Here is a 17,781-nt window from a genome sequence, read left to right as displayed (position 1 = left end):
TCGGTAATCAGCTAATCTTGGCACAGTGAAACGGGAGGGACATGTGATTCCGTGTCCCCTTCTGTCTTTGCACAGAAACAGTCAATATTTCGCTCCCTATTCCATCTGCCATGCATTTTCAACTCTGACTAATCATTCTAGACATTGACTACATTGAAAGACTGTGTAGATTATGGAAGAGGGAGACCGAGAGTGTGTGAGAGAGTGAGAGAGGGTGAGAATATTGGAGGAGGGAGAGAGAAAGATAAGGAGAGACAGACAGACACACAGACAGACAGACAGACAGACAGACAGACAGACAGACAGACAGACAGACATGTTAAATGAGGTTGTTCAGGGCTTCAGGGAATTAACACCTCTTTGAAGGGGGTGACCTAAAATGCACCTGTCCTCCAGGGCTTCCAGTGCACCTGCTGCCCTGCACCTGTCCACTTACTCACAGCTAGTAATAATCCCAGCTTTGATCCCGGGGAGAGATCACTACACACATAATCTCCAGGTGATCACATGAATGTGTGATTAGCTGGTTTCATTCAACTGGGGTGTTGGTTTCCCTAGTCTTAGTCTCCATGTAATAGGTAGGACAGGAAATAAAGCAATTAGGTTACATAGTGTTAATGTAAAAAGACAAATCACATGTAGATGCTATTGTATATTTGAGATGTAGTTAGACGCAAATGTAGTTTGATGAATGACATCCACAGGGTTCCATCATTGCTTTCCCAGGAGTCAGAGAGGTCTATTTTGCCCACATCCAATTTTCTCAGTTTCGTCTTCATTTACACTTTTTTGATTTATCATTGGAGTTGTAAGGGTCTGGAAGTGATTTGAAAAAAGTAAATCAGAGATGTTTTACAGTAATTAGTTGTCTTTGTTTCTGCTGTGGAGGCTGCTGCACTGACTCTGAATGGAGATGGGGGGGTTGGGTGTGGGTGGGTGAAGGTCCCTCCTTTTGTGGCCTTTGCGTTGCTCGCCCCTGCCGGCGCTGTGTGAGCTAGAGACAGAGAGAAGGGACTGGAGGCAGCTGGAGGCATGTGAATGTTTCGAGGAGGGCGGCCCGGGGCTCTTTAGAAAGCTTTTTCCTCACTCTCTCTCTTTTCACCAGAAGCAGCATGGAGTTTCAGAGCCAAAATAAAACCTTCTAGGGGAGGGGCTAACAAAGGGGGGGGGGGGGGGGGGGGGGATTGAGGGAGGGAAAGCGAAAGGAGAAAGGTAAAGGGAAGCACTTCGCTGTCTAACTGTCTGGTACAGGAGCACAAGCGGTGTAGATTGTACCACTGGTCTACGGTCATATGGAGCTACCAGAGTGTGACCTCAATGTGAGAACTATTCCTGTCTGGGAACTGAGGGAATCTAGTTGAGCCGTTGGTACTACATTGTCTTGATCCGGGTGCACCATCGTCCTATTGGTGGTGTGAACAAGGAAAGAATTCCTCTATCGGAGCTCCAACAACAAAGGAGAAAAGGAGAGGAGCGGAGCCAGTGGGAGGGGAGAAGGGTGGTGCTGTGAGAGGGGAGAGGAGGACATTGTTTGCCTGTGGCTGTGGGCAACGGGAAAGCATGGGTTATCAGGCCTTGTGTGTTTTTGTTTAGAAAGTGTGTTTTGATATGCGGATGTCTGAGTGAGTTGTGAGTGTATGTGTGTGAGAGAATATGCATGTGTGTGAGGAGACTTCTTGGGAGGGGAGGGAGGCCATTTAAAGGATGCTCTAACAAGGCAGGATTTTTTTCTCTCCTTTTTGAATGGTGACTGAGGACTAGCTGAATTCCTTTGCTCTAGCCGTTGTGCTCGTCTCTGCTCCAGGGTAAGTGTGCGTCACCTAAATCTCAAACCGCCAAAACTGCCACCAGGCCTGGATTGGCTTATAGGAAAAGTTCAGTAGGAGTTTACTCATCTGTGATTGTAGCTCGGAAGCGCTTGCGATGATGCAAAGTGTCCATTGGTTCACTGGTCCACATTGGCTCAAAGGGACAGTTCCGAGTCTGAACAGTGAATGTGAACCTAGACGTATGTTTTTATTTTTACTCCCCACGTAGGAAATATGTCTTTTTGATTGTTTGATACAGTTGTAAGTATAATGTCTTCACGATAATGGTAATGTGCAGAAATAATGTGCAAAATAAAATGTTATAATTTACAGATTTGATTCAGGAAGAAAGTAGTGAGTGTGATATGTGAAATTGGGAAAATTATATGCACCATTGCTACATTTTGTCAGGATCAGAATGGTAAAAAATTGCATTGTGGTGTTAGAACCAGCATGTGCTGTTTTAAATGCAATTCACCAAAATATCAAACAATTTCACCATTGGATGCAACCATCACATAATGTCTTACCATAGCCAATTTGCATTATGGGTTTAATTTATTCGAGATGTAATGTTATTTCCTAGATGCAATGTGAGGTGTTTAAATCAACCAAACAGTTTGACACAATCGTTTGTGGCACGCTTTGTTCTGTTTTAGTCATGAACGGATGACCTTTTTTCATATCTGTCATAAGAAATCTCACTGGTGAATGCACAGCTGTCAGCTTTAATTAGAAGACCTCTTATCTTGATTACCACATAGAGACCCTCCGTGAATAGTGACTGGCCTATCTTTGTGGGGCTCTAAGATTGTAATTCATGATTGTTATTCCATGGTTAATGGAATCAATGGTCGGCTTTGCCCATCATTGGATCCATTTTTTGGGGTTTGGATACACGCTGAAACTATTGTACCAAAACACCAGACTCTCTTTTGTGTGTGAGTGTATGTTGGTGTGGGTGTGGGTGTGGGACTGTGCTTCTCGCAGATACTCGCCGAAACAGAAGCACACACACATCCAGCTTGGTCTCGTGTCTTTATCAGTGACACATAGATTTCAATTTGTAACGATTGAGTTCATAGTGTCAGACCTTTCACTGCCCTTTCAGGTCTCACTGTGTGTTCCATATATTGCAGAGTAGCCCTTTATTGTGACTAAATTGGATGCATCGGGAAATGGTCTGCAGGGATGGATCATACATCAGTCTTGAGAGCACACAAAGGGCGGAGTCTAAATCGAGGGTCATTTCTATGGGAGGTGAAGTGGTGGATAGGATTGGACCGGGTCATCTGAGATATGGGTTCGGTGAAGTGGTTGTCTGGCTTCAGCTTTAGCGCAGAACTAGCTACTGTGCACATTCGTATCATGTGGTCTTATTAAAATATGTCAAAACAGGATAGTTGAGCAATTGGTTAGCCTGTTGCAGAATGATTGCTTGGGTCATTTGAATTCTTAGTTACATTTCTGTATGGCCTTGCAGATTATTTTAGATTTTGATGGACCTGGAGGATGGGCTCTTAGAATGACCCAATTACCATACAGTGGAGTTGAAATACATAACTGTTAGTTTGGTTGTTGTAATAGTTAAACAAATAGCTACCTGGACTATCTGCATTGACCCTTTTTGCACTACATTTAGACTCTTCACATACGGTGCTGCTACTGTTTATTATCTATCCTGTTGCTTAGTCACTTTACCCATACCTATATGTACATGTCTACCTCAATTACCTCGTACTCCTGCAAATCCACTCGGTACTAGTACTTTGTGTATATAGCAAGGTTACCGTTACTCGATATGCATTTATTCCTTGTGCTATTGTTTTCTATTTTTCTCTCTGCGTGGTTGGGAAGCGCCGTGTGGAAGAGTTTCACTGTTAGTCTACACCTGTTGTTTACTAAGCATGTGACAAAAGACTGTTCGATTTTATTTGATTAGATTGATGCGGTAATTAGCAACCTCGGTGTTTGTTTTCAGATGGCATCTCGCTGTTAATGTAGTACGTGTGTCAGCAGGATGACTCACAGCATCTTCACGCTACATGCAGTATGTCTCATAGGAATAGTTTACAGGAGCACACTCATGTAGCCTGGGATCCAACCTGATATACTCTGTTTCCATTGTCTTCTATTTTGAAGTGAAACAGTGCGGGGAAACAGGACATATCAGTTCGAATTCCAGGCTACACATTTATTTTTTTTGAACTCGGGGCACGTCAGTTAAGAAAACAATGGCGGCCTACCCCGATCAAACCCTTACCCGGACGACGCTGGGCCAAATTTGCACCGCCCTATCACTCCCAATCGCAGCCGGTTGTGAAACAGCTTGGAATTGAACCGGGGTCTGTAGTAACACATTTTGCACTGAGATGCAGTGCCTTAGACTTCTGCACCATATGGGAGCACATCAGGTGCAATAGCCAGTCAGACATGGCACACCCTTTGCCTTGGTTTGTTAACCTCCTGAACATGGACACAGCCGCCTGGCCGCAGATACTCTCTGGTTCTCCTCTGGGGAATATGAGGCTGTGATTAAGGCTAACAGGGTAATCATTGATCTTGAGCTGGGGCTTTGTCTGTGAGCCACTCTCCTCTCTGATTCCCCCTGGGTTCCATGCAATGGCCTACATCATCTGGGCTGCAGACATGTGCATAATACGACTCTAATTACTAAAATGCACATGGAGAGGTCTAATCAAAAATTTTCATTTCAGCGACAGCCTTATTATATAATAGAAGACAGGCACATCCTGGTATTTCATGTGGACCATGGCTGTGAAACAGAATGAACTGAATAGAATTATGAATAGAATAGAATTACAGTATGACATGAAATTGCTGACAGAGACACAATGAGGTTGTGTCCTACTACAAGCCGAACAAGCTGTTTTCTCTCCAGGAAAGAGAACAGCCGAATCTAGTCATTCAGCTAATTGTTTCGAGCTCCTAACCTGTCAATACTGAATATTCATTGTAAGCAAAAAACAAAGAGCGGATACAGCCAGCAAGACGGCACTGTAAAATCTGGCGTCTTCTGGTCCAGCGAGCCAGAAAACAGAAAACCCTCTTGGCAGGTTTTTTGGAGCGAACTTCCCCAATTTATCTGACCTGACCATCTGAGACCAGTTGCGACCAGCCGTGACCTGGAATGACCTGTTGTCGATCCACAGGCACTAATCCACTCTGACCTCAGAGGAAGCAGTAACAGCAGAGTATAGCAGAGCCCCTCCCTGGTTGCCCCGATGGGTCCACCTCAGCCCCTATAGGCCAGGATAATTACACTCTTCTTTGAACCCTCTGTCATTACAATGACCATACTGTGGAGAAGTAACAGACAGTCTGAAACCGTCCCTAGTCATGGATAAAAATTCATGGCAGTTATGTTGGAATTAGTCAATGAACTCTTGGAAAAGGATGCATTGTAAGCCATGTAAAGAGGTTAAATACATGTTGGCTTACAGTCCAAATTGTTGGGATGATATGATTTGTTAGTGATCAGCCACAGCAGCCATCATGCTCCTATTATCATTCAGAATACTGTACAGTACAACCTGTTTACAATGCTTCTTGAGCCCAGTGTCTCTGCAGTTATGTCAGGTCATCACAAGCAGATCGGAAAGCGGAACGGTGTCCTGTGTCATCATAGACATCTTTTATCTGTGATTCCCCGACTACGCACCACTGCCCTCAACCGTCACGCCCCCCCCCCCCCCCCTCCTCCTCCCCCAGCACAGCCACCCCTACTTCCTCCACCCCCTCCTCAGCACACACAAAAAAAGAGGGGCCGTTTTTATGCATGTCATATTTGATTATGGGCTAAATAGTGTCCCCAGGGCCGGGCTGGGCTCGGAGAGGGCTAGAGCTGGCAGGGGAGAACTGTTCCTGCCTGCCAGAGCTCAACAGTGGATTTCCTAACAGTGGGTATCCTTCAACATTCTGCTTTCAGTGGACAGGCCTGTCACACACATTTCAATAGCCAGAACGTTGCAGGCCATCCAAGACCAAGAGAGCCCATATCAGTGCATGTGGTCCAAGGATGACAAAGAACCAGCCTTGTCTGCACAGTAAGCCAGCCAGGAGTCCCTGGCTCTGCTGTGCTTCAGTTGATTTTACTGTACTACTCCCTCTCTCTCAACAAATGGGCTGTGGCGGCGTGTGGATATAGATGGAGTGAATAGGTAGTTAACCTCTCATGGATATGTTTCTGCAGTTGTAGTGGTTTTCACCATGTTTAAGTTAGTGATTACTTTCACAAGTAATTGCACATTGCAAATAATATGATATTTAGCATTATTCAAAGTTGGTCCAATAACATCAGAGATCAACAAAACATTTCACATAAATCAAACTGTTTTGGGGGGGTCAAAGAGGAATGATTTTACAGTTGGATGCTCACCCCAAGCCCCCTTGTCTCACTCTAGGCATCTGAAGGATCTCCTGCATGCATGGCAGAGGGGCACACTCTCGCCTATTACCTCACTATCCGCTGGGCTGAAGGATTATGGGTAATCTGATCAGCCGGCCCAGCTGCCTGGGCCAGAAGTCCAAGCAGGTGAGGTCCGACGAGGACTTCCTGAAGGAGTGCTACCAGCGGCGCCGCGAATGGCAAGCTCCGCCCCTGACACACCATGGGGAGGCCAGGCGGGAGGAGGTGGTCAGAGAGTGGGAGGAGGAGGAGGAGGAGGAGAGGGTGACAGACAGGACAAAGGAGGATGAGGTGGAGGATGAGGTGTCTCACAGCAACACCCCTCCCTCGGACAAACCCCTCAGGACCAACCCCTCCCCCACCCCCACGGTCACCACCATCAGTACTCTGGACAATGCCTGGCAAGGCACCCCCTCCCCTATCAAGACATCCAGGAACAGCACCCTGACCAGGAAGGCCGTGGTCCAAGAGATCCCCTATGGGAGATCCCCTCTAGCCCAGCCTGGCTCAGTCCCAGGCTCAGCGGAGAGGAGGGCCAGCTTCCAGAGGAGAGACTCCAGAGAAGGAAGTCTCCAGAGGAGAGACTCTAGAGAGGGCAGCCCCTGGTCCTGGAAGACCTTGGCCTCCCATGAGGTCACGGAGGTGACGGAAGTGACAGAGACAGTTGTGACAGAAATTGTGGAGGTGACGGAGTACCCTTCTGGAGAGAAGGGCGGAGATCCCATAGTCACCAGGACTGTTAGGGTTCTGACTGGAGCAGCTGAGGAACTCGCTGAGGTCAATATAACTTCAACAGCAAACAGCCTCTCTAAAGTGTCTTATTATTCAGTACAGTAGACTAGGATTTGGCTCCTCCCCCCCCCCCTTTCCATTCCATTCTTTCATTGAACGTCTGAAATTCAACTTATCATCTTTACCACTCTGCAATCTCCTTAACATCTCTTCAGCAGCATGTGCTACAGAATGTGTTATGTTTTTGATCTGTGCTATTTTTCAGAAAAGTAGTTTGTGCAGTGTGTTGATTTTTATATGTCTATCCCAGCTGCATAGCGACGGACATTCTAGTTCAGACCAAGATTCCAGCTTGGACCGTTGGAGGGTAAGATATCCAGTGCATTGCTCTGTTTTTTATGGAATTGACTATTTAGCATTATCTCAATCGCCTCTGCACAGTATGAAGGTAACACTGATATTACTGCATGGTTCCATGATGTCCGTGGTTTCATATTGTATAGTTACTATAAACAGTGTTAATGCCGTGTCATGCTCTCTTTTCCCCCAGGGAATGAGATCTGCCTTGAGTCTGAGAGATGATTTTGCAGATTCTGAAACGTTCCATCAATCCCTGGAAGCACTGTTGACCTGGGTCTGTGAGATAGAGGAGCTGACAGCCAATCAGAAGCCTCCATCTTCAGAGGTCAAAGTGGTGAAAGCACAGCTACAAGAGCAGAAGGTACAGAACCAGTCAAAAGTTTGGACACACCTACTTTTCTTTATTTTTACTATTTTCTCCATTGTATAATAATAGTGAAGACATCAACACCATGAAATAACACATGGAATCATGTACAGTAGTTACCAAAAAAGTGTTAAACAAATCAAAACATATTTTGTATTTGAGATTCTTCCAAGGAGCCACCCTTGCCTTGATGACAGCTTTGCACACTCTTGGCATTCTCTCAACCAGCTTCATGAGGTAGACCTGGAATGCATTTCAATTAACATGTGTGCCTTGTTAGAAGTTAATTTGTGGAATTTCTTTCCTTAATGCGTTGAGCCAATCAGTCTCTGGGTTGGTATACAGAAGACAGCCCTTTTTAGTAAAAGACCAAGTCCATATTATGGCAAGAACATCTCAAATAAGCAAAGATAGATGACAGTCCATCATTACTTTAAGACATGAAGGTCCGTCAATCCGGAAAATTTCAAGAACTTTGAAAGTTTCTTCAAGTGCAGTCGCAAAAACTATCAAGCACTATGATGATGCTGGCTCTCATGAGCACCGCCACAGGAAAGGAACACCCAGAGTTACCTTTGCTGCTGAGGATAAGTTCATTAGAGTTAACTGCAACTCAGATTGCAACCCAAATGAATACTTCACAGAATTAAAATAACAGACACATGTCAAAATCAACTGTTCAGAGTAGACTGCGTGAATCAGACCTTCATGGTCAAATTGGTGAAAAGAAACCATTACTAAAGGACACCAATAATTAGAAGAGACTTGCTTGGGCCAAGAAAAATGAGCAATGGACATTAGACATTTGGAAATCTGTCCTTTGGTCTGATGAGTCCAAATTAGAGATTTTTGGTTCCAACCGCTGTGTCATTGTGAGACGCATAGTAGGTGAACGGATGATCTCCCCATGTGTGGTTCCCACCGTGAAGCATGGAGAAGGAGGTGTGATGGTGTGGGGGTGCTTTGCTGGTGACACAGTCTGTGATTTATTTAGAATTCAAGGCACACTTTACTAACATGGCTACCACAGCATTCTGCAGCGATAAGCCATCAAATCAAATCAAATCAATTTATATAGCCCTTCGTACATCAGCTGATATCTCAAAGTGCTGTACAGAAACCCAGCCTAAAACCCCAAACAGCAAGCAATGCAGGTGTAGAAGCACGGTGGCTAGGAAAAACTCCCTAGAAAGGCCAAAACCTAGGAAGAAACCTAGAGAGGAACCAGGCTATGTGGGGTTGCCAGTCCTCTTCTGGCTGTGCCGGGTGGAGATTATAACAGAACATGGCCAAGATGTTCAAATGTTCATAAATGACTAGCATGGTCGAATAATAATAAGGCAGAACAGTTGAAACTGGAGCAGCAGCACGGTCAGATGGACTGGGGACAGCAAGGAGTCATCATGTCAGGTAGTCCTGGGGCATGGTCCTATGGCTCAGGTCCTCCGAGAGAGAGAAAGAAAGAGAGAAGGAGAGAATTAGAGAACGCACACTTAGATTCACACAGGACACCGATTAGAACAGGAGAAGTACTCCAGATATAACAAACTGACCCTAGCCCCCCGACACATAAACTACTGCAGCATAAATACTGGAGGCTGAGACAGGAGGAGTCAGGAGACACGGTGGCCCCATCCGAGGACACCCCCGGACAGGGCCAAACAGGAAGGATATAACCCCACCCACTTTGCAAAAGCACAGCCCCCACACCACTAGAGGGATATCTTCAACCACCAACTTACCATCCTGAGACAAGGCTGAGTATAGCCCACAAAGACCTCCGCCACGGCACAACCCAGGGGGGGGGGGGGGGCGCCAACCCAGACAGGATGACCACATCAGTGAATCAACCCACTCAGGTGACGCACCCCCTCCAGGGACGGCATGAGAGAGCCCCAGTAAGCCAGTGACTCAGACCCTGTAATAGGGTTAGAGGCAGAGAATCCCAGTGGAAAGTGGGGAACCGGCCAGGCAGAGACAGCAAGGGCAGTTCGTTGCTCCAGAGCCTTTCCGTTCACCTTCCCACTCCTGGGCCAGACTACACTCAATCATATGACCCACTGAAGAGATAAGTCTTTATTAGGTTGAGACCAAGTTTGCGTCTCTGACATGGGTAGGTAGACCGTTCCATAAAAATGGAGCTCTATAGGAGAAAGCCCTGCCTCCAGCTGTTTGCTTAGAAATTCTAGGGACAATTAGGAGGCCTGCGTCTTGTGACCGTAGCGTACGTGTAGGTATGTACGGCAGGACCAAATCAGAGAGATAGGTAGGAGCAAGCCCATGTAATGCTTTGTAGGTTAGCAGTAAAACCTTGAAATCAGCCCTTGCTTTGACAGGAAGCCAGTGTAGAGAGGCTAGCACTGGAGTAATATGATACATTTTTTGGTTCTAGTCAGGATTCTAGCAGCCGTATTTAGCACAAACTGAAGTTTATTTAGTGCTTTATCCGGGTAGCCGGAAAGTAGAGCATTGCAGTAGTCCAACCTAGAAGTGACAAAAGCATGGATTAATTTTTATGCATCATTTTTGTACAGAAAGTTTCTGATTTTTGCAATGTTACGTAGATGGAAAAAAGCTGTCCTTGAAATGGTCTTGATATGTTCTTCAAAAGAGAGATCAGGGTCCAGAGTAACGCCGAGGTCCTTCACAGTTTTATTTGAGACGACTGTACAACCATTAAGATTAATTGTCAGATTCAACAGAAGATCTCTTTGTTTCTTGGGACCTAGAACAAGCATCCATCCACTTCCTTATGTCTGAAACACATGCTTCTAGCAAGGGCAATTATGGGGCTTCACCATGTTTCATTGAAATGTACAGCGGTGTGTCATCCGCATAGCAGTGAAAGTTAACATTATGTTTTCGAATAACATCCCCAAGAGGTAAAATATATAGTGAAAACAATAGTGGTCCTAAAACGGAACCTTGAGGAACACCGAAATTTACAGTTGATTTGTCAGAGGACAAACCATTCACAGAGACAAACTGATATCTTTCCGACAGATAAGATCCCATCTGGTTTGCGCTTAGTGGGACAATTTCAAAAGAACAATGACTCAACACACCTCCAGGCTGTGCAAGGGCTATTTGACCAAGGAGAGTGACGGAGTGCTGCATCAGATGACCTGGCCTCCACAATCACCCGACCTCAACCCAATTGAGATGGTTTGGGATGAGCTGGACCTCAGAGTGAAGGAAAAGCACCCAACAAGTTCTCAGCATTTGTGGGAACTCCTTCAAGACTGTTGGGAAAGCATTCCTCATGAAGCTGGTTGAGAGAATACCAAGAGTGTGCAAAGCTGTCATCAAGGCAAAGGGTGGCTACTATGAAGAATCCAAATTACATTTTGGTTTGTTTAACACTTTTTTTGTTTACTACATGATTCCATATGTGTTATTTCATAGTTTTTATTCTACAATGTAGAAAATTGTAAAAATAAAGAAAAACAATTGAATGAGTAAATGTGTATCAACTTTTGACTGGTACAGCAATTTACAACACGGTACAAACGGACAAAATGTCTGAACTTACACAAAGCACACACGGCTAAGTAACTATAATGTTTGATCAATTGCAAGAGGATACTTTATCTATGGAAAATTACACTGAGATTATGGAAATAGTAAAATGCCCCCTTTATTGTATGAAATCCCCTGAATTCAGGGCTGAATAGTGAAGGTTCACTCAAACAATTCCTGGGGTTCATTTTTTCCCAGCAATTTACCTTTCAATGTGAACCAGCTCCCATTGTGAGTACAGTGGGTGAGGTGAAACCTGCCTGGCTCCTCACAATGCAAGTCTAACACTTGAGATGGTGCTTTCACTGCACTCACACAAAGGAAGGAGAGACAAGAATAAGGCACATGTACCCAAATGTAAATTCTCAGGACTAGCAAGTAGCAATGACTCTCTGAAGCTAAGACCCGAGTCGTCTGAGCTGTAGTTGTCCTAACTCCTAATACATCTATTTGAGGTATTCTCTGGCTTTACACTTCACTTCTCAATAGTTGTAGCCTATTTTCAAGCATTTGTAAGATTACACTGGATGTTCCAAAGTAGCTCTTCCCCAATTTATCACAGGTTTGGACTTTTTATCATTGTGAAAATATCCACGAGTTTCACCATCAGAAAGACAATGAGTAAGACTGGCATTTTCCCTGGTCAGGTACTGTGGTCAGGTAAAACTCCTGGTCATAACAACAATAAGGCAATGGCTGAGTATCCATTATCATCTCACAGCTCCTGCAGCGCCTCCTGGAGGACCGGAGGCATAGTATGGAGACCATGATGCTGGAGGGCCCTCATATGGCCGAGGCCTTCCCAGGCAAGGAGGGGGAGCAGGTCCGGGTCCAGCTTTCCACGCTCAGACACAAATGGGAGGCCTTACTGGTAGATGCAGTGAACAGGTCAGCTCATTGAACTGTGGTGCTGTCCCTTCATGTTATGCTATGGTATGCTATGTCATGTTGTGTTGTGTTTTGCTTTGCTTTGCAATGCTATGCTATGCTATGCTATCATGTTGTTGGCAGCGTGGGCTGAGCTGTAATGTAATGAATGGGTGTTGTGTATTGGGGTTGACAGGCGGGGCAGTCTGGAGCTCATCCTGCCCAGGGCCAAGCTCTTCCAGGAGAGGGTGGACAGCCTGCAGCAATGGCTCATCTCTGTGGAGCAGGACCTGGCCGAGCTACGCAATGCTGAGAGGGAAATGCTACACCTCCCCGAGGGTACGGAGAAAGCCAGGGTAGGATATCATTTATGTATACGTTTCTTCTGTATGCAAGCCTACCGTGCCTTGCAAAAGTATTCACCCCCCCTTGCCGTTTTTCCTATTTTGTTGCATTACAACCTGTAATTTAAATACATTTTTATTTGGATTTCATGTAATAGACATACACAACATAGTCCAAATTGGTGAAGTGAAATGAAAAAAAAATACTTATTTCAAAAAACAGAAAAGTGGTGCGTGCATATGTATTCACCCCCTTTGCTATGAAGCCCCTAAATAAGATCTGGTGCAACCAATTAGCGTCAGAGGTCACATAATTAGTTAAATTAAGTCCACATGTGTCCAGTCTGAGTGTCACATGATCTGTCACATGATCTCAGTATATAAACCTGTACACCTGTTCTGAAAGGCCCCAGAGGCTGCAACACCACTAAGCAAGGGGCACCACCAAGAAAGTGGCACCATGAAGACCAAGGAGCTCTCCAAACAGGTCAGGACAAAGTTGTGGAGAAGTACAGATCAGGGTTGGGTTATAAACTCATGGACCAGGCAAGGAGGGCATTCATCAGAGAGGCAACAAAGAGACCAAAAATGACCCTGAAGGAGCTGCAAAGCTTCACAGCGGAATTTGGAGTATCTGTCCAAAGGACCACTTTAAGCCGTACACTCCACAGAGCTGGTCTTTACGGAAGAGTGGCCATTGCTTGAAGAAAGAAATTAGCAAACAGGTTTGGTGTTAGCCAAAAGGCATGTGGGAAACTCCCCAAACATATGGAAGAAGGTACTCTGATCAGATAAGACTAAAATGTAGCTTTTTGCCCATAAAGGAAAACGCTATGTCTGGCACAAACCCAACATCTCTCATCACCCCGAGAACACCATCCCCACAGTGAAGCATGGTGATGGTAACATCATGCTGTGGGATGTTTTTCATTGGCAGGGACTGGGAAACTGGTCAGAATTGAAAGAATGATGGATGTCGCCAAATACAGGGAAATTATTGAGGCAAACCTGTTTCAGTCTACCAGAGATTTGAGACTGGGATGGAGGTTCACCTTCAAGCAGGACAATGACCCTAAGCATACTGCTAAAGCAACACTCGAGTGGTTTAAAGGGAAACATTTAAATGTCTTGGAATGACCTAGTCAAAGCCCAGACCTCAATCCAATTGAGAATCTGTGGTATGACTTAAATATTTCTGTACACCAGCAGGAACCCATCCATCTTGAGGAGTTGGAGCAGTTTTGCCTTGAAGAATGGGCAAAAATCCCAGTGGCTAGATGTGCCAAGCTTATAGAGACATACCCCAAGATACTTGCAGCTGTAATTGCTGCAAAAGGTGGCTCTACAAAGTATTGAGTTTGGGGGGGTGAATAGTAATGCACGCTCAAGTTATTTATTGTTTGTTTCACAATAAAACACATTTTGCATCTTCAAATTGGTAGGCATGTTGTGTAAATCAAATTACTCAAACCCCCAAAAATCTTTTAAATTCCAGGTTGTAAGGCAACAAAATAGGAAAAATGCCAAGGGGGTGAATACTTTCGCAAGGCACTGTATACCCTGCCATATACTGCATGTTTATGTACCAGTGGAGGCTGGTGGGCGGAGAAATCACATTTTTGTAATACCCCTCAGGCTGTGGTGGAAGAGATCAAGGCGAAAAACACTGACTTGGTGAAAATTCAACAGAGCGGTCATGATCTCAAGGAGATGATTTCAGGTAACATAAATGATGGTGCAAAATCAACGTGTTTGTATATGTTTACCCTTAGCAATAAACAAAATCCATCAACAGATGACTTACATAGAGAAACAACATGAGTTGCGACATGTCACAGGTGGCTGTTGAGGGATAGAACGACACATAATAATGGCCGGAGCGGAGCAAATGGAATGGCATCAAACACATGGAAACCATGTGGTTGATGTATTTGATACCATTCCACTCCAGTCATTACCGCGAGCCCGTCGTCCCCAATTAAGGTGCCACAACCTCCTGTGCTACATACTAATAGTAAAAACATGCTATAAGCAACAACGTGCTAAGGGTACTAACATGCTAAGAGTATGAACATGCTAAGAGTATCAACATGCTACGAGCACCAAAATGATAAGATGATCCACATGCTAAGACTAGCAACATGCTAATCCTACACGTCTTTGTGTTTGGTGTGGTCCCCACAGAGGAGGAAGCCCAGCAGGTGCAGGAGCGTGTGGACAGCCTGAGGATACGCTGCTCGGTGTTGAGCCTGACTAGTGGTGACGTGCTGCAGAGACTGGAGCAGGCCCTGGAGGCATCCAGCCGCTGCACCTCCAGCCAGGAAGACCTCCACTTGTGGCTGGGCCGCATCGAGAGAGAACTGCTGGGGCCTGCTGGGGGGCAGACTGGGGGTGGAGACACGGTGCTCTGTGCTGCAGAGAGACAGAGGGTAAGAGGCGGGACTTAGCAATGTTGCCCGTGTGCATAACTGATATGAGGTTGATGGACTGCTTACACCCGGGTCATGACTACTCATTGGGTCCCGTGCATTTAGGCAATATTGACAGTCTTCTGATAAGGAGGAAGTAGTAGGAACTCGGCACACACTTCAACTAGACAGCAATGTGTACTTTTATTAACCTTTTATTAACCTGTCTGTATGTGTATGTTATTGTCAGTTGGAGCAGGCTGTGGTGAAGGAGGTGGCCTGGTTCAGAGACACTGCCCTGAGCCTGGAGCAACTCAAAGCTATTACTCTGGAGCCTGAGCATATCTCTGCCCAACTCTATGAACAGAAGGTGAAGAAACCCATTGCAACTGCATTTTAAAAGCTACTTTGTCCCTTAGGGCCATGCCTATACAAGCCTGTTCATCCACCTCTACATATGCTTTGTTTTGTTCTACAACCACCTATGTAGATTTGTATAGAGGTCTGATGTGTGATGTTTGAACATGTGTCTTGGTTTGCAAATGCTTGTGTGTTTGCACAGCATTTTACATTGCCTTAATTTTAGATTGTAAAATATGCCATGCTTTTGTGTTGTGTACATGGAGATCCTTGCGGTGGAGATTCTGCAACACAAGTTCAACATTGAGAAGATGGTGAAGATCGCTGAAATCTTGCAGACATACGGTGATGAAGGGGAAATAGGGGACCTGCAGGTACATACTGTACCATCTTACCCATGATAACATCTGACTATAAAACGTTCAAACTAACGAGACAAGCTAATAGCAGACGGGTCACGTTAAAGCTGTTGTCATCCGATCTCCCCAGATCCCGTTGGATGCCTTACAGGAACAATGCAACACCACGTCAGCCACCAACTCCCATGTGGTCCTGCAGCTGGAGCATGCCCAGTCCCTCTTGGTCCAGTTCACTGAGGGCCTTGCTGAGGTGTCACCGTGGCTACAGGAAACCCAAGCGCTCATTGGCCAGCTCTCCCTGAGCACCATTAGCTACAAGGCGTTCCGAGAACAACAGGACCTCTTACAGGTAGCAGAGACCTGCCTTTGAGTGGAGTGCCAATTCTTTAAAACGTTTTTTTCCCCCCGTTCAACAATGATGCCCTTTTAGATTTCATAGCTCCCCCTCCGTTTTCTGCTCAAATGTGCTGTTCTACTGTTCTTCCCTTGTAGATTATTCAGCTCCGTTCATTAGAGTACTTTAATCTACTTGAAAGGAAACCATTGAACATTCCCACAGGTATATAAAAGACATCTCTATTCTCCTAGGTAGTTAATGGAAAGGGAGACAAGGTGACCCGTGTTACCTTTCCTCTTCAACAGTTCTCAGGGATAGAAATGAGACCCCTCGCTTTTCAAACATAGCCATTTACGTGCACTCAACAATTCCTTTACCATGCCCAAAAAATCATCTGGGTCGTAAACATTAGGTACCAAATGGAAGAAAATGTGGAGGAACTACCTGAACTTGTCCAATAAGAAACTGTCCTTTTTACTACTGTGTGCCCTAATGACTACAACCCAGATCTATGTGTCTAAGGATCTATTTCTATAACCCCTAACCGTTTCTCACCTAGGGCCTAAGGGAGTCCATAGCAGAGCATAGACCTCTGATAGCACGGCTGTGCTCGCTGGGGAAACGTCTGTCAGAGCTTAGTCCCGCCCAGGGGAAGGAGTTATGTCATAGCGCCACAGAGCTTAAGGAGCAGCACAGGGCCATCAGGGACAGGGTCAGAGAGGCTGCCAATCTACTGGAAGAGTCCCTGCCCAGATACACACAGGTATGCACACACTGCTGCAAGAACGCATGCATGAAGACACACATATATCACAGACACACACACCCAAAGCGCACTCAAGCACGCACCCACACACACACACATAAAGACACAAACATGAAGACATACACATGGTGAATGTACTGTATACTTACTGTAAATACAGTACATATAGCAGTCTCGCCAGACTCTGCATACCTTGAGAATAGACTATACACATGTAAACATTTGACCGTCACATACACACAGTGACATAATGGTGTCTTGTCTCTGTAGTTGAATGAGAGGATGACGCTGATTAGAGAGAGTCTGGATGGTCTGCTTGGTCACATGCAGTCCCCAGCCTCTCTGCAGGGTCAGACCCCACGCATCCAGGAGCAGCTACAGGACAACAAGCACACTCTGGCTGAGCTCTCCAAGCTGGAACTGGGCCTAGGGAGTATAGGGACCCAGGCTGACGAGCTTCTGGCCAACACACAGGCAGCTGGGGACGCCTCCATCGGTACAGGTACACTCGCCACAAAGTGCCCTAAATGTTGGTTCTTTGCATTCAATTGTCGGGAGTATAAAGGGTGTGTAACTTTCTTTCATGCGAGTTGTTTAAATCAATTTGGAGCTTTTCTGTTTAGCAACACACATCTGGAGAGGGGGAATCTTGGATTTATCTTGAAACAACTTTGGACAGAGATGCTGCCTAGGTTACCTAGAATGGGTTAAAAAAAAATTGGAGTGTGTAGAGAAAGTAATTTGAGAGAAAATGCAGATGTCACTGTGACTTGCAATGATTGTGATATGTGGTTAACATGTGTATGAGTGTCTGCTAAATTACTAAAATGCAATGTATTATAATGACTGTATTCTGTCTTCTCCCTAGCAATCCAGGAGCGGGTGTCCAGCCTGACTCAGCTGTGGGAGGAGGCTCAGAGGCAGGCTCAGGAAAGAGATGGCTGGCTGCTCAACCTGCTGGACCTGGCTCTCAAGTTCTGGAGCGATGTTAGTGATGTGACGGCCGGCCTGAACGATGCCCAACAGGCTGTCCTGGACCTGAACGCCAGCAGGACAGACTCAGAGACCATCCGCCAGAGCCTGGAGACTATGCAGGTAACTGTGGACAGTGGAGCTGTTGGTTTG

At 45.6% G+C, this 17,781-nt stretch overlaps 1 protein-coding gene across 1 annotated transcript in view; it reads left to right on the top strand.

Annotated features, from left to right (window-relative positions):
- Positions 1-1,400: 1,400 nt before the first annotated feature.
- LOC110489774 (microtubule-actin cross-linking factor 1, isoforms 6/7-like) overlaps positions 1,401-17,781 on the top strand; it is a 39,090-nt gene continuing 22,709 nt past the window's right edge. Inside the window, exons 1-14 of the mRNA XM_036948417.2 lie at positions 1,401-1,805; positions 6,233-7,014; positions 7,280-7,336; positions 7,520-7,690; positions 11,937-12,103; positions 12,279-12,438; positions 14,062-14,146; positions 14,611-14,855; positions 15,085-15,204; positions 15,461-15,568; positions 15,684-15,902; positions 16,450-16,653; positions 16,927-17,158; positions 17,525-17,751. Coding sequence (XP_036804312.2) covers positions 6,313-7,014; positions 7,280-7,336; positions 7,520-7,690; positions 11,937-12,103; positions 12,279-12,438; positions 14,062-14,146; positions 14,611-14,855; positions 15,085-15,204; positions 15,461-15,568; positions 15,684-15,902; positions 16,450-16,653; positions 16,927-17,158; positions 17,525-17,751 — 2,697 coding nt within the window. The 5' untranslated portion in view covers positions 1,401-1,805; positions 6,233-6,312. The remainder of the gene's footprint in view (positions 1,806-6,232; positions 7,015-7,279; positions 7,337-7,519; positions 7,691-11,936; positions 12,104-12,278; positions 12,439-14,061; positions 14,147-14,610; positions 14,856-15,084; positions 15,205-15,460; positions 15,569-15,683; positions 15,903-16,449; positions 16,654-16,926; positions 17,159-17,524; positions 17,752-17,781) is intronic.

The sequence above is a fragment of the Oncorhynchus mykiss genome, chromosome 2, assembly GCF_057628025.1.
Source record: "Oncorhynchus mykiss isolate SJ-2025 chromosome 2, ASM5762802v1, whole genome shotgun sequence".
NCBI lineage: Eukaryota > Metazoa > Chordata > Actinopteri > Salmoniformes > Salmonidae > Oncorhynchus > Oncorhynchus mykiss.
Note: the sequence above shows the minus strand (reverse complement) of the source record. Positions and strands in the feature narration are given on the sequence as shown.